Source organism: Oryctolagus cuniculus, chromosome 16 (assembly GCF_051225735.1).
Source record: "Oryctolagus cuniculus isolate XC-2025 breed Fujian yellow rabbit chromosome 16, ASM5122573v1, whole genome shotgun sequence".
Classification (NCBI taxonomy): domain Eukaryota; kingdom Metazoa; phylum Chordata; class Mammalia; order Lagomorpha; family Leporidae; genus Oryctolagus; species Oryctolagus cuniculus.
The window spans coordinates 4776030-4793762 of NC_142882.1; the positions used below are offsets into that span (position 1 = coordinate 4776030).

Consider the following 17733-nt stretch of genomic DNA (forward strand, 5'->3'; position numbering starts at 1 on the left):
GCAGTGGAGGATGGCCCAAGTGCTTGGGCCTCTGCAACTGCATGGGAGACCAGGAAGAAGCACCTGGCCCCTGGCTGTGGATCTATGCAGTGCCAGCCATAGCAGTTATTTGGGGAGTGAGCCAATGGAAGGAAGATCTTTCTCTCTCTCTCTCTCACTGTCTATAACTCTACCTGTCAAACAAAAAAAAAAAAAAGAAAATAGTTCCTTGCAAAATTTAAAAGTGGGAAAAGAGAGGGGGGAGGAAGAAGCGAGAGATTGTGGACACAAGGGAGTGTTATGTGGGAGGCATCGCTATGTTCCTACATCTGTATATATGTAATTCATGAGACTTGTACACCTCAACTAAAATTTGAAATATAAACATATTGAGTAACTTACAAACAATAAAATGTATCTTAAAATGCAAATGAACCAACAAAATATAAGTAATTTATGAACAATGCAGTTAGGATGAGGGGCATTTCTGCACAGATAAATATATGACCATAGGGCATTACAAAGAATGCTAATCAGCAATAAGCATGGACAAACTATTCCACACCAGAAGGAGCCACCACTTCACATTTACTCCATGGCTCAAATAAATTTCAAAATTTTCAAAGTGATGGAGAAGCCATAGGGAATTTGGAACCTTCAAACCATGATAGTGAGAAATTTACAACACATACGGTACAGAAGACAGTTGTCACCTCCTTAGCAAATTCAACATAAAATTCATTTATGACCAAAATGTTCCACACCTAATAGTACATTCAAAAATTATAAAATACATAAAAATCTTTGTACATAAGTGCTTGTCTCCACACAGCCAAGGTTGGAAACAACATGCAAGTGAGTATATGGTTAATTGAAAACACAAAACACAATGAATTACTACAAGGAATTATCAGTTTGTCATGAAAAATGTAGATACCTGCAATAATGTGGATTCCCCTTGAAAACGCCATGCAAAATGAAAGGTCACCTAAAACCACAGAATCCAATACTTAATTTATAAAAAACCCACAGTACCATAAATCTATGGAAACAGAAATGGATTGGTGATTGGGTGACTGGCAAGAGAAGGAACTGAGAGTAACCGTAAATGGATAAGGAATTTGATTTGTAGTGACCAACATATTTTAAAATATGACATAGATGATTGTCGCACAAAAGAGTGAAATGTCTAAATGAAATTAGTTTAGTTTAAAACTGCTACTTTGTTGAATTCTTTTCTCCTCAAGATTAATAACTGTTTTCTTATGTTTGGTATTGGCAAAAGTAAATTTAAAGCCAAAATTAATAAGAAAAAGAAACGAACAGGTGAAAAGAAGTTTGCAGAATCCTTCTACCAACATATAATTAAAACTTGGTGTGTGATTATCACATCATTTTAAATCAATATGAAATGATATATAATTAAAATGATTTAACATGTCTAATGGTTGCACTGAAAATATGCATTCTATATTATGAAGCCCACTTTAATATAGACTCTAATGAAGGAAAACAGTAAACAAACATGTAACTAATTTTATTAAAATAAGAATATTACAGTGTTGACTAGCTGACAATGCAAATGTAGAAATAAAATTTTCAAGGAGAGCCTATGTCTGAGATAGGTTTGTGTTTGTGAACATAAAACCCAGGCTAAGAAATTTGTACACAGTGTTACTTTGAAGAAGAGAGGAGGAATGGGGCCAGCATGGGGGTGTAGTGGATATAACCATCACCTGTAACCCTGAGATCCCATGTGGGTGCCAGTTCATGTCCTGGCAGCTCCACTTGCAATCCAGCTCCCTGTTGATGATCAAGAGAAAGCAGTGGAAGATGGCCTACATCTTTCCAGCCCTGACACTCACATGGACACCTGAATTAAACTCCTTGCTTTGGCATGAACTATCACTAGGCCACTGTAGATACCTTTAGAATCTATCACCAGATGGAAGGTTTCTCCCACTCTCTCTTTCTTTTCTGTGAATTGGTCCTTCAGAACAAAAACATTTTAAGAGAAGTATAAATTGCTCATAAGGAGGTTATATTCTGCAAGTTATTTTATAACATCAGAATGCAAGATTGGTTTCATAAATCTTGGTTACTAACCATTGAAAACTGCGAGAGCCTTAAGAGCTACTCTTCAGAACATCTGTTTCCTTGGAAACTATTCTATCCCTGAATCCTTTCAAAGCATTCTTCTCAGGTCTGAAGAGAATAATGTAGCACTTGGGGACAAAGATGCAGCCCAGGAGTGCCACACTGGAGGCCAAGATAGAGAAGATCTCCACAGCCACCATGACCTTCCCCTTGGTGCTGTGGTAGACAGGCAGGAAGGTCACCCAGACACTGCAAAACACCAGCATGCTGAATGTCAGGAACTTGGCTTCATTGAATGTGTCAGGCAGATTCCTGGCAAGGAAAGCCACAGTGAAGCTCACCAGGGCCAAGGAGCCCAGGTAGCCAAGGACACAGTAGAAAGCAGTGACTGAACCCTTGTTGCACACCAGGATGATGTGGCCATGCTCTGAGTGTGCATCTGTGTCAATAAAGGGAGGAGAAGTCCCAATCCAGATGGCACAGAGAGCCAGTTGGATCAGGGAGCAGATGGGGATAATGGAGTTAGGTACCCCTGATATCAGCCAGTGTCTCATCCTTCTCCCTGGGGCAGTGACCTTGAAGGCCAGAAGCACAGTGATAGTTTTGGCCAGGACAGTGGAAATAGCCACAGTGAATACCACTCCAAATGTGGTCTGCTGGAGGACACAGGTGGCTGTGTTGGGACGACCAATGAACAGTAAGGAGCAGAGGAAGCAGAAGACGAGGGCGATGAGCAGGATGTAGCTGAGGCAACGATTGTTGGCCTTGACTATGGGAGTGTCTTGGTGCTTCACGAAGACCCCAAGAACCACAGTGGTGAGGACAGAGAAGCACAGAGCTGTGAAGACCAGGGTCATTCCTAATGGTTCATCATAAGCCAGGAAGGCCACAGCTTTGTTTAGGCAGCGGTCTTGCTCTGTGCTGGCATATTGATGATCCAGACACTTCACACACTGGTGCATATCTGGTGAAAAATGTAGAATAATGTTATCCAAAGTTCAGCTATTTCTAATTTACAAGGTCCTTCTTGAACACCTGACTAGCTTGTTTATTTTTATTTTATTTTATTTTTTCGACTTTTGTTTAATATAAATTTCCAAAGTACAACTTTTGGATTATAGTGGCTTTTCCCCCATAATCTCCCTCCCACCCACAACGATCACATCTCCCACTCCCTCTGCCATCATATCCTTCTTTATTCATTTTCAAAGATCTTTATATACAGAAGACCAATGTAGTATAGTTTAGGCAGATAGTCCTTATTTGATTTTGAAGACAGCACACAAAAATGACATCTAGGACATTATTGGCCATCATTCATGCCCATCTCCCTCATGTTATCCAGAGTTATTACTTCACCTCCCTAAGTCCCTTCCATACTGATGAGTACATGCTATTTTTCTCCTTACAAAGTCCTAAGGCCTAGTCCCTGAGTCTACTCATGGTGATTTAAAAACATACCTTAACTTGTGTCTTGTTAGCACCAAAAAATTCCTTCTTCATGGTTTCTTCAGATTAGGAAGTGGTGATCAAGGTGCCAGAGGATTCCATGGTGGTGAGGGCTACTCTGTCCTTATACATGGTGCATACTTGCTGCATCCTTACTTTGAACAAGAGCAAGTAGCAGCCCTTGTTTTTTTAATTTTTTATTTAACAAATGCATTTTTTCATAGAAAGAACTTTAGGAACATAGTGGTTCTTTCCCCTAAGCCCACTCTCCCACCCCAACTCCCATCCCACCTTCCTCTCCCTCTCACATTCCTTGTCATTATGGTTCATTGTTAGTTTGATTTTATATGCAGAGGACCAACTCCATATTAAGCCAAGATTTCAACAATTTGTATCAATGCAGACACACAACATATACAGTTTGGGGGAAAATTTGCAGTCGATTCTCATAGTACACCTCATTAGGGACGGAGGTCCTACATGGGGAGTAAGTGCACAGTGACTTCTGTTGTTCCTTTAGCAATTAACACTCTTATGTATGACATCACTGATCACCCGAGGGTCTTGCCATGCATTGTAAAAGCTATGGAAGCCTTTTGTAAACATAGACTAAGTCAACATTTTGACATGGACATAAGCAAAGTGGATGCTCTCTCTGCCCTTCAGAGAAGAGAATATTTTTCTTAGATGACTGTTTCTTTCCATTAAGGACTCATAGAGATCCTCAGTGTGGGCTATTTTTTTGCCAGATTCTTGGTTTTCCATGCCTGTAATGAGCCCTTGTTTTGATGGTGCTATTCACTCTGTACTCTCATGGCCTCATCAACCACCCAAGGGCTCAAGTCTGTTTTCAATAAGTATTTGTTTATTTATTTATTTGTAATTTACTTGAAAGTCTTAGTTCCAAAATAGGAGAAGTGGGAGGGAGGGAGAGGGAGAAGGACAGAGGACAGGTATAGAGAGGGAGAAAGGAAGAGATGGAAAAAGAGAAAGGGAAAGATCTACTACCTGGTGATTTAGACCCCAGATGGCAACAATAGCTGGAACTGAACCACTCTGAAGCCAGAAACTGGGAACTTCTTCTGGGTCTCCTATGTGGGTGTGGGCTCAGAAACTTGGGCCATCTTATGCTGCTTTCCCAAGCATCAGCAGAGAGCTGGACTGGAAGTGAAGCAGCTGGGACTGGAAGTGGTGCCCAGTTGGGATGCTGGCATCACAGCCAGAGGCTTAACCTACTATGCCACAGTACCAGCCCCAGGTTCCTACTCTTAGTAACATGGACTGGGAGATTTACTTTGTGAATTTTGGGTGCACAGAAAGCACACAACCATCTCACTAAAGCACATCTCTCTTAGATAGCGTCTGTATTAAGTCATTCTAGGTGCAAGCACTGATTGAGAGAACACCATCAGCAGGAAGGTTTTCAAGTTCCAGAGAAACACAGAAGAGATGTACACTTGATACCAGCTGGATTAGTTGCCACCCTTGAGCATGTTTCCATAAAGGAACACACTAGGATGCTGCCTGTAATCAAAGTCAGTCTGTAGTTCACCTTGAACCCTACTGGCATATTTCTACTTTCTTGCCATTTTATCCTTGAACATGAATTTTCTCTCCAGGTCTGTCAGTATTCTCTTCTTTTCTATATATTACCCCATTGTTGTCCGATGTCTCAACTTGCAGATGTCTGCCAATATTTAGTTAGTCATACCTTTGGATATTTCATACTTTTGAGACATTATATGTGCCGTCTTTCATAGCTTCATTTTCCATAACTGGTCAGCAAAAATAACTGTTCTGTGTGTTTAATCTTGTATTCCAGCTCTACTTAATTATTGATTCACTAACCTCATTACAGCATTCCAGTATCAGCTGAAAACAATGCCACTTGTATATCTTCCTTTTTAGTAAGTTGCATGTCTTTCTTTTTCGATAATATGCACAGATCAGTCTCCTGGTAATTTCCTGCAGAAGTTACATTCTTTTTTCAACTTTGTATCCAATCTTCAGCCATAAGTTCCATGTTTTTTAGCATTCTAAAACACTCTTTAGGATTGAAAACTGATCCTTCTTTTTGGTGTTTTTGAGTTTTTTCTTCTTCGTTTACAATTCTTAGATCCCTTAGATTTTATTAAATGCCTTTCTTCAGTTATGCTAATTCTTCTTACTATTTTCTCAGGGATTATAAACTGAATTACATTGCATGCAATGCTTGGGGCATGATGTAACCTATTTAAAAATACTTTTGGATTTACCATGTTCGATATTTCAAATGTGTGAATTTATTTCAACAACAGTGTCTTACAATTTCATTTTGCACAACTATCTGGCAATATTTGATCAAACAAGTTAAGATGTTGCTGTAGAAGAAACAGAATTTTTGCACTTACCTGTTCTCTACAGGAATTCAGACAAGATTTCCTTTCCTATGTGAATGTTTGGTAAAAGTCGTCTGATAATTTTTTATCACAATAAAAGTATAGGGAATTATTTTAATAACTGTGAGGATATTTGGATTTTTCAAATATTTCTCAATATATTTCATAATATTTTTACCTGGAAATTTCTGAATTCCTTCGATATTCTTCAATGTATCACCATTAAATAATTAATATGTTCTAATATTAGTATTTTATATATCTGAAGAGACTGCCTCAGCTAATCTTGTTTTTTGTACCATTCCCTCTTACTGAGGTTAATAAAATTTGCTTGTTTCTGATTACCAACTTTAAATTCTTCCAATTTTTATTTACTTCAGTTTCCTATAATGTCCACATCCTATCTTCAAGGACTTGTGTTGAATTTGCTGTCACTGACCTTTCTTGCTATGCATAATTTTTACCATTGATGTCAGCTTGTGTTCTTTCAAAATAGATTTTATACATGTGTATATGTCTGTAAACATATGAATGTTGTTGAAGTTTCCTATTTTGAGCAACAGTGATTTTTCTCAAAGGCTAAGGTTAGCCCCATTTATGATATTTTATGAGTATTATCCCTTGATGAAATAATGTCTGATTTCTAAGATTGTTTTTCATATAACACATATGCATTAGAGTTGTGCTTTCTCACTCCAAGCATGCGACACTTCAATTTGGTGAAAGCACTTGTATCTATACATGAACAAGGAACACAGACATGAATTTACCTATACTGAATTAGTATATACACCACAGTACTCCCACGGATTGTATTCTGTTGACAGAATCTGTTATTATCACCAATAAGTTTTAAAAAATTAGAATGATACTAAAAATATGGTGAAAATAACTACTCATACAACATGAGCATAAATTGAAAATCTTCACAATACATGTGATGATAGCCTATTGCTGCTTCATGGAACAAATCTTAAAAATCCTACACTGCTTTATGGAGTGAATATTCTCCAATATTGGTTTCATTCATTTTTTACCACACATATAATCCTGAACTCCAACACGGTCTGCCTTCCAGTGACACTAAGTCTTTCATATGATTTCACAAACACTACATGAAGCAGAGTGTAGTGTGGGAATTTTTTTTTCTTTTGAGGATTATTACTGATTAAAGGGATTAATTTCTACTGAAGAAGGGAAGAATTTTCTGAGCAGTCATGTTCCACATTTTATCTTTCCATGGAGAATTGGAAATTCTAAGAAACAGGTGTTAACTTCTCCATGAGGCTGTCACTGACTTACCTGTCTGATTGGAAATCTCATTCTCAACACAAGGTGTGCAATCAAAACAGCAGGTAGGCTTTCCCTCCAGAGGGGCTTTCCTGAATCCAGGGCTGCAACTCACACTGCATACTGAGTGTGGAGTCTGAGCAAAATCAGATAAGCATTGGTCAGAGTTGGGATTATTACTTAAGTTCCAAGTAGAGGGTTTTCAAGTCCTGCAAACCTATTCACTGAAATGGTAAACACCTATTTCTGACACAATGACAGCATGCAATTTGATTTTCTAAAATAAATGGAATCAAAATATGTGGAGGAACGAGGGTGTGTACTGTCCATCCTCAGACACTAAAAACATAAGAAAGTATTTAGATTGGAAGAGGAGTTGTTAATGTCATTAAATGTCTTATTAATTAGCCATGTTGCACAAATCCCCATACCAGTTTGGGGGTAACAGTGTGCAGTGTGATCCTTATGAAGATTCCAACTTACCTCTGTAATTCCTGTGGCCCACTCTATCAAATTCTCAGAGAGAGACAACTGTTGGGCATGTGAAACATATGGGGAAAACTTTCCTACTTTAACCTTATGTCCAACACCATACGGAAAATTCCAAAAGTTGAGAATGTCGTATTCAGCTTCCAAATTTCTTTTGTGATTCAAATTCACTAGGTCACCAGCAGGATTGGTAAATTGGAGGTTCTTGAGAAATGGGTGCAACTGAAAAAATGCATCATATTCACATGAAGACTGCCCAAATGATAACACACCAAACCCAGGTTAGAGAAAGTCTCTTTTTCTCTGTGATCACAAATAAACAAAGGAATCTTTTTAGAGCCACCAAACCAAATACAATAAAAAAAACTGATGAGAACTACATCAAAGTAAGTACAACTTCCCTCATTTTCATCCTAAAACAAGGGCAATCAAAAATATCTAGCTGTGATATTCAGAGCATTTCCAACTGTGGAGTCCAAGCTACCAACACTCACTTATTTTCTCAGTGTACCTAAGACAACCATCTGTAATGCAGTTACCAGAATAAACAAGTGTGTGCAAATTATATGAGATCTCTTCTATTCATTGTAGATGAACATCCTGAGCAACAATTGACAGTAAATATAATTATTATACTGCTGAGATTGAAAACAGAATGAAACAGTCAAAGTATTGCAAATCCAAAATTAAATTGACAGGATGGGTGAGTATACTCTTTAAGACACAGCATTAATGCTTAGCCAAGTTAATTTCCCACTTGTCAGTGGAACCCTGTCTTTAATGACATATTTCAGGCACAGGTTCATTTATATCTTGTGACTGGAGTAAATATACTACTCTACTTGGTTTGAACACCTGCAGAAGCTCTTAAGGGGATCACTTCAGGAGTACCTGTCAACAATGGAAACCAAGTTACCTGCCAGGGAGAAAATGCCACCTTTGCCCCCTTGTTCCCTGGCTGCATTTCTAACTCATGTAGAAGCATCTCATGTACGCTGTGGGCCACAGCATGCACAGCATTGTATATGTTGTAACTCCCATCACTCATGCTCATATCAAAATGATGTGGAGGCAAGGATTCCAAGGAGGCATTCAGTGGACAGTTCTGCAAGGTGTTGCAGGATGTCCCAGTGAATAAGCAACCAAAAGCCAGTGACCAGAATCTAGAGAGGTAAATGTCTTCTGGGTACTTGGAAGGGTTAGCTGTCCGAAGAAAGTTTTTGAAACCAGAGATCTCACTATGGTGGTGTGAAAAAATGAGGGTCCCATGGAATGAGTGGAGCAGGAAATGTCCTTCAGAACTGGCAAAATCCCATTGTGAGGTCGTGACCCAAACTTTCCATGTCATTACACGTCTCCATGTTGCAAAGCTGACACCTATGAGTGAATCAGTGTCACAGAAAAGAATCACCACATTTGCTGATGATTTTATGATTTGGATGTGGTATGGCCAGCGGACTGAAGAATGTGACTTCTCAGTGGCTGGGATCAGTTCCACGAAGTCCACACAGATGCCATTCTTCTGCAACTCTACTTTCAAATCAGTCATAAACTGAATACCTTTTGGGAGGTCTGAGATGGCCAAACCCACCCAGGTCCAGCTGAAATGAAGCAGCAAGGAGACCATGCCACGGGCCAGAGAAGTGTCTTTGGGTGCCATCTGATAGAGGGAAGGAAACTGACCACTGTCACTCAGAAGCGGTTCAAAAGACCCAAGAGTCAGCTAAGGGAAAATGCAAGAAATATGTGTAGGGTTATTGCCATAGTGTACAATCTTATTCCTGAAGAAATTAAGCAAATGATGGAAGTGTCAGAAGATTTTAGAATATTTCCTTTTTCTCATCTCCCACTACATGAGATTCCTAGTTCATGAGTCATTAGCCTCACAAGTTGATGAAAACATTTCTCATTTTCACTCACCCACATTTTTGCTTCAGAATAAATGTGGCTAATCCATCAATCCTCTGCATGCCTTCTCTTTAGATCACACACTGTGGCAAATGTAGAAGGTCTCTGTTGCTTAAATTTTTAGGTCTAAATAAGCCACCTAAGTTGATGTGCTTTTTCTCTTTCTTTCCCTTGCACACTCACCTGTGGAATTTTGTAGAGTTCCAGCAGTGTCCCCATTTGGATAGCAACACTTGTGCCTGATATTACAGCTACAGACTTGCTGTGTTTCCTACATGTGTAATTAGGAATGTCCTCTTCCAGTCCCGCAAGCCAGATGAAGGGATTCTCTATCACCATCATGTCACTGTGCATGACATTATAGAGATCAAATCCCAAGGTCACGTTGGGTAAAAGATAGGGGTTCTTGTTGATCTCCTCAATAGCGAAAACCAAGGCCAGAACATACTGGTAGTTTTTGGATTGAAACCTGCATGAAATACAAAAGGATCTTAAGGAAAAAGCATCCAATCCATATTATCATCTATGCTACTGTAATTACTGTGACAGATGGATGACCATGGCCAAAAATTCATATGCTCTAACCCTTCTCTGTACATTTGCTAAGGACAGAGTGTGAAGACTGCCATATTTGCAGGACCCATGTCCTCACCAGAACCAAAGCTGCTACTACCTAGATCCTGGTCTCCCAGATTAAATGATTCTGAAATATAAGATCTGTTTTTACACCATAATCTTGGGCATGTTATCACATGGCTGCCCATGCATTTTGATTTAAATCATCTCTGGCAACAGCTATCTCTTTTAAGTTCTTTATTTGATTTCTAGTGTAAATTATAAATAGGCTCTGGAATGCCTTCTCTAAAGATCATGGACACCTATGAAGAACATTGCAGTTGTCAAAGAAAACATAAGGAAAGGCACATCATCTGGAGCATTGTTTCTATAAATATTTCCTATAATCACAAACTGCAATGATTCTTCATCTTATCACATCATTAAACACTTCTTGAAATAGGAGTCATATAACCATAAGGCTGCAAGTTGTAATGTGCAAAGAGAGTATCTCAACTGAAGGCTATGTGATTCGCAAGAGGATGATATCAGAGCACTGGATGGTAGATGGAAGTCTGGAATTAATCCTGAAAAATATCTTCCCCATCAAACTTACCCATCAACCACTATCACAAGCCAGGAGAATGAAACCAAATTCAGAGCTTGAAAGATGGAAAGCAGTGAAAAGGGAGGAGCACTTTAGAGAAGCCTGAAACACTCAGTAGGTGGACTTGAAACACTGGGCTGTGAGACCTGTGACTCTTTACAACTAAGACAGTCATGGATTTATTTAGAACACTAAGCATATGTTAAAGTAAATCATGACCAGTGGTATCAGTGTTTACTCCAAACAGGCCTTCTTCACTCAATTTTTCCCTACAGAATTGAACATAAATAGCCTTCCATGCAATGAACATGATGCATTTCTTGTTTCTGGGATCTGACATTTGACAAAGAATGCAAATGTGGAGCCCTTTGTTTTTATTTCAGATGTCCTTTGTGTTGAGTCTTGATGAATAGACAAGGTCACGTACAATGCTTGTTAAGGGTCATTTTGTGCTCCAGAGGAAGTGACAGTTTTTTATTTCTTGGTTCATGGTGAAACATAATATGTATGTATGCATATTATACACCTATTCTCTCTCTCTATTTATATACAGGTGTTCTATAATCATGTTGCTTTATATATATTGTTTTATATATATATAGTTCCTATAAATATGTGCTATCAAATACTTCATTCATACTTTGTAGAATGAGGAAATTTGAAAGACCTTGCTAAATGAATCAAATAATATTGTTTTGTATTTCATGTATGTCTGTTCCTCTCCTCATTCTTCTACACTTCCATCAATTCCTCATGCTCTCATTTTATTCACCAGCTCCTGCCAGCACCAAAATATCTAGAATGCTCTTAGACACACTGGGCTTTTTGAGAGTTGCCCTTTTGATCTGTTTAATGCTCTGTTTCTTGTCTCTAAGAACAGTTTATCAGTAGTTATTTTATGTTCTAAAGTTCATGAATCTAACATTGCAGGGTATAGTGTCTATTGATAGTTCAGTATTGCTTTTTTTTCCAAGTATCATCAATACAGGTACTTTCTCCCGGGTTTGCTAAGATTTAATTTTGATCTCCCATTTGCATGGCATACATCTTGGAGGAACCTGGGCTCTATTCATAGTATCTTTTCCTGCTACTGGAAATTCACTACCTCCTGGTCTCTACCATTTCAGAGAACATTTAAATGATGTGCTGTATGCAAAAACATGGAGAATACTACTGCTAATATTGTATAAATATTTATAAATGAGATACAATGTGCAAATATCATATTAGGTGAATTCATAAATATCAATGTGAAGTGAATATTATAACAAGCTAGTATCCAAATTAAATATTTTCAGGAGAGATCTTTGGACAAATGCCTAAAATACTTCATCAGTTGCTTCACTTTGGTGGCACAAACTATACTTCTCAAATCCATTGGCTTTAATGATACTGCAGTGATCTATGTCCTGATATCTACTTTCTATCAATGATCTATGCAGTGTCAACATAATTCCTGTAGCATTAAAGTAGAAATCAATTAGAAAATTAGAAAAATATTTGTGAAGAAATAAGTACGCTGTCCTAAAAGATAGTATATTGTGTAGGAATGAAATTTTAATATATATATATATATATATATATACATTAGTATATATATAATGAAACATTTATATTTAGCTAAAAAAGAAAGTATCTGAAAGAGGATCAGAAGCAGATAAAACCCCATCTGAAATGTATTTTCCTGATAAAATGATAGACTCATGGACACATCGTCAATGTTGTGGATTACAATCATTAAAATTTTTGCAGGTATATTCCTCATTAAAATTTAATTATTATTTTATTTGTGCAAAGGTGTTGCCCTGAGATTACTTTTACCTAATAAAAAACTTACTTTCTTGAATATCTTTTCTCCTTTATGACTGCAGAAAAAATGAAGTGTTCTTATGATCCCAAATCTAGCACATATTAGAAAACATTGTGAGCACATGTGGAAGAGCTCATCTAACTCAGGTTTGTTCATTTCAATGCGTGGGTTCTCTAATAATCTGCTATTGAGGCACAATAGACCCCTGAGCTGATGAACATGCATAGGGAATGACAGGAACATACCAACCAGACTCTCCTTCCTCTTATCAGGTAACATTTCCTGAATTATTCAAGGTGCCAGGCAAGAAGAACTGTCTTTCTCTTGACCCCACACTAACTATCAGCAATTTTTTAGGAGGGACAGAGGATGGACAGGGCAGGAACACAGAATGCATTTATCAATCATTAGCAGACCAAATAACAAGGAGCTATTATGCAAATCAAGGGAAAAGGATTATGGCAAAGAGAACTTACCCTCTGAATATTATATTATTTTTGAAATTATTCATGATTCTATCAACGAGGTATCTGTAAATGGGGAAAAAGGCAGCAATCTCAACATCTCCATCCTTGAAAAAACTCCGTTTCATCTGGAAAAAGCAGTTGTGATCATCATGACATGTCACAAGGAGATACAGCTGCAGAAAGAGCAACAGAAAAATCAAAGGAAACATCTTTGAAATCTGTGAAAAACTGTAAGACACAATTGCAGTGGAACATGCAGCGTTATGCAGGTGCATAACTAGAAAGTGTGTGTGTGTGTGTGTGTGTGTGTGTGTGTGATTGCTTGAGTCAGGCCACATTAATACTGCTCCATCTGACTTCTTTCCACCAGTTGTCCACCCGTCCATGGGGGAATCTGAAACCCTTTCTGCCCCAAGGCTTTGCAGCTCAGGTCTTCTGTCTTGGTGAAAAACACAACAAGAAAAACATGTTTGTGAATCATCCTCTTCACCCAGGTGCCAGGATTTCCTCCAAGTCCATGGATACAAAGACTCAAGGGAGAAACTCCTGCTAGCTACATTTGGTCCAAGGGCATTGTCAATAAACCACCCCATAAACAATTATGTACCTGGATTGCATCAGAGGGCATGAAGGGAGGCATCAGGTGAGGTTCTCATTAGTGTTTCAGACCAGAAATCTCTAGTGTCAAAGAATTCAAAGACCCAAATAGCAATGGGCAACCACACATTTTCTTGATGCCACACAGACCCCAAACCAATCCTGTTTACAGAGATACCCACTAGGACGTGTGGTTTTCAATAACTGTGGAACCAGTAATCACCCTGAATGCAGAAGTTCCCATTCAGGATGTCAAATCACTTCATCTTTATTTGTAAAACATGAAACCCTTCCAGGTTGCTGTTAACCACAGTAATTCCATGCTGATCTGTTTTTGCACTTACAACCTTGGTTGATGCACTCATGAGAACTTGGGACTTTTTGATTACTTCTCACTTTTTACTATAAATCTGAAAATACCAGCCAGAATGTAGACTTCAGAATATTCATGGACAATGTGTGTTATGAACCAAACATGCATGAATTTCATCAATATATATTCATTAATTTTTTGCTTAACTATTTCCCTCATAGTCATCACTTTTTATCTTCTGCATTTTTTTTGGCAGGCAGAGTAAGACAGTGAGAGAAAGAGACAGAGAGAAAGGTCTTCCTTCTGTTTTTCACCCCCCCAGATGGCCACTACAGTCGGTGCACTGTGTAGATCTGAAGCTACGTGCCAGGTGCTTCCTCCTGGTCTCCCACGTGGGTGCAGGTGCCCAACCACTTGAGCCATCCTCCACTGCCTTCCCAGGCCACAGCAGAGAGCTGGACTGGAAGAGGAGCAACTGGGACAAAACCGGTCCCCCAACTGGGAGTAGAACCCCGAGTGCCAGGGCTGCAGGTGGAGGCTTAGCCTAGTGACTCACAGCACAGGCCTATCTTCTGAATTCTTAATGCTGAATTTGATGTTTTTTATAGATTGGGATGAATGCTTCAAATGCAGAATTTCAGTCTTATATGGAAATATATATGCTAACTGCATAAAAGTATAAAAATCTGAGATTGTACATTTCTGTCTAAATTTAATTTTAACAACACTACCTTAAAAGTTGGTAATATTTTTTCTATTTGAGATGTTTTATAATTTCTATTGAAGTCTAATAACATTTAGCTCACTATACAGCAATTTACAAAAATTAAAGCAAGTGGACATTTGAGTTGGTAAGTACAGAGTTCTCTGCGTGTATAGGGAACACCCACGTGAACTTACACTCAGTCTGCATCGGGAACACTGTCTCCAATGGACTTTATCCTGAACTATCTTCTCAGGCTCAACACACTTCAAATCGAAAGTAGAAATCACTATAAGCCCACTGCAAGAATAATGTCATAGCAAGCAGAAAAAGAAATAAAGCAAATCCACAACACAGAAGTGCTCTAGCACATCAGCATTCACTGTGTCAGTTCTCAGTAGCTCCAAATTAGTTATGCTTGTATGTAAAGCCTACAATGGTGCATTTTTGTTAAATGTTCTGCATTATGTCCCAGCCAAGAATCCACACATAATGCATCTTCCATCCCTACTTAATCTGATGCAACTCTTCTGAATATAACAATACCTAGTACTTTGCTAGTTTTGCCACATATGGTAATCTACCAAGAATCTGTTTCTACTATTATCCATCTTACCTAGGATTAACACTGTTGATTACTGGGGGAAGTCCAAGATGGCTGAAGAGGGAAGGGCATACTGTTCTAGGCTAGGAGTAGACAGTCAAAGTAAGAGTGGAAGAAATGCAGTTGGAATTCTATGGAAGGAAGAAGAATGTTGTGGATCAGTGTGGAAGGTGCAGATCTGTAGTACGATCAAGGACACACACATAATCCCAGCAGCTGAGAGCCGGAGAAAGCAACAGTTTAGGGAAGGTGGGGACATCAGACTGCAGTCAGTGGCCTGGGCCATGTTTACATAACTGGAGGGAGAGCTTTCAAGAGTCAAACACTTGATAGAAATTGGGAGAATATAGCCACACCTTCTTTCAGAAACATGTTTGCAACTTATATTTTAAAAAGCAGAAGGAACAACAACAATATCATCAACAATGGGTATAGCAATTGAACAGACATTCTGCAGAGATAAATGAGCAAAAGGCCTTATCAAGGGTGCTAATCATCAGTAAACTTAGAAAACTATTCAAAACCACAATGAGTGACCACCTCACTATGTTCCATTGGCTACAACTATCAGAAATTTGTTGTCAAAGAAAAGAATAACCACGGTTGCTGATGATGTCCTGATCAGTATTTGATATGGCCAGGCTGTTGCTTAATGTCTCTTCTCAGTGACTGAGATTAATCCTACAGCACTTCACAGATGCTATCCTGTCTATCTCTAACTCTCAAACCTGACATAAATCAAATACCTTTCAGGTGATCAGAAATGGCCAGTCACACATGGGCTGAGCTGAAATGTAGCATCTAGGTGCAAGGGTCAGAGATGTGTTCTTTGAGAGAATGAAAAGTGACTATGGTCACAGAGGTTCAAAAGAACAAAAGGTCAGCTAAGGGGGGAGAAAAAATAGCATGCTACATAAGAGGACAGCCATAATATACAATCTCAACCCTGAAATTTGTCAACAATGATTGAAAGTGGTGGAAGACTAGAATATTCTAATTTTCCTGACAATCTACCATGGTTTGAGAGCTTTGTCGATCACAACTCTTCTGACACAGTCATCCAGGAAAGTCCCTTTCTCCTTTTCCATTTCCTCTTCTCTACTTCAAACACCACAAATATGGCTACTCCAATCTCTGAGTACTTCCTCTTTAAATCATACCTATGAACAAAGAAAATCTCCATTTTTCAGCTTTCGTGCACCTGAGAAGTTCACCCAAATGAATGTGGGTTTTCACAGTTTTCCTCTCTTGGAAGACCCCCTCCATGCCACTCTGGCTGGAGGTCCTTGATTCTAATAAATACTTTTAAATTTCTTTGCCGTCCACTTGGAAATTCTTCTTCCACGTGAGGCAAAGAACCAAGGTAACAATAATTTTTGTGCCACCATTTCCCATAATATTTTGGTGCCATTACTTGGAGAGCAACTCCAATGTGACTCAGATTGCAACTCCTACGTGATGTGCATCCAAAGTTGGATAATCTCACTGGACTGGTGAGCATGCAGACTGCTGTCACTTTTTTTCAGAGTGTCTCTTTCATAGTCACTCTCACTTTCCCTAAAACACTGGGTCCCTGTCAGCCATTTAAAAGTGATTAGTGCTGGCTGACTAAGGCCAGATCAATCCCCTGGAGCTGGGATTCTATCCTTTCAGCCTCCCTCCCTCCCTCTTGTGTGTATCAGCCCTTCATGTGGGACTGGAAGAAGTCTTAGAGATGACTGATGGATTCTGGCTGGGGCTACACGCCAGTGTTTTCAGAAGGTCTCCTGGCTGGGTACCTGGCTCTGAATGCCAGAATAGTGTTGGGCCAAGAAATGCTGTTTCCAGTGGGCAGCCAATCTCCTGCCCCTTTGGACTCCTCACAAGCTAGAAAACCAGACACTCCACTCTTCTTGCTTCTTGTCTCAGCTCTCGGAATGTTGGTCTGTCCCAACACATTTTCTTTTCATGAGGATTTGCCCAACATGTGACACTGGGAGAAAAGTTTGAAATAACCTTGAAATTCAGGCCAGTGACACTCTCTGGTGTTTTTCAAGGACTCCCTGACTGGACACCAGATCACAATGGCCCATTCAGATGTTGGCTGAAAATTGCATTCTGTTCTTCCTTCCTGGAGATTATCCATCAGTGAGACTGGGCACAGCCTGAAGTGAGGCCATGGGCTCCCAGCTCCATGCCTCTATGAGTCTTTCTTTTACCCCAGATCTGAACATATTTCTGTCTCTCTCTCTCTCTCTCTCTCTCTCTATATATATATATATATATATGTATATGTATATATCCTTCGCTAAATGCTTTCTATACCTCTTCAAACTCCACAATTTCTACAAACTCTTACCTTATTTAAAAATGTTATCTTAATTTAGATTATTACAGGTAGGTTATTTTATTTTTTATACCTTTTTTTAAACTTTTATTTAATGAATATAAATTTCCAAAGTACAGCTTATGGATTACAATAGCTCTCCCCCCATAACTTCCCTCCCA

The 17733-nt window shown here is 38.9% G+C and overlaps 1 protein-coding gene across 1 annotated transcript in view; it reads right to left on the reverse strand.

The window, feature by feature from the left end:
- Window positions 1-2105: 2105 nt before the first annotated feature.
- The window catches only part of LOC100339696 (vomeronasal type-2 receptor 116-like), a 30312-nt gene continuing 14684 nt past the window's right edge, over window positions 2106-17733 (reverse strand). The window contains exons 2-7 of the mRNA XM_089316311.1: window positions 13039-13202; window positions 9774-10059; window positions 8599-9405; window positions 7677-7904; window positions 7206-7329; window positions 2106-3040 (exon numbers count right to left, since the gene is read on the reverse strand). Of these exons, the coding sequence (XP_089172437.1) occupies window positions 2106-3040; window positions 7206-7329; window positions 7677-7904; window positions 8599-9405; window positions 9774-10059; window positions 13039-13202 (2544 nt within the window). The remainder of the gene's footprint in view (window positions 3041-7205; window positions 7330-7676; window positions 7905-8598; window positions 9406-9773; window positions 10060-13038; window positions 13203-17733) is intronic.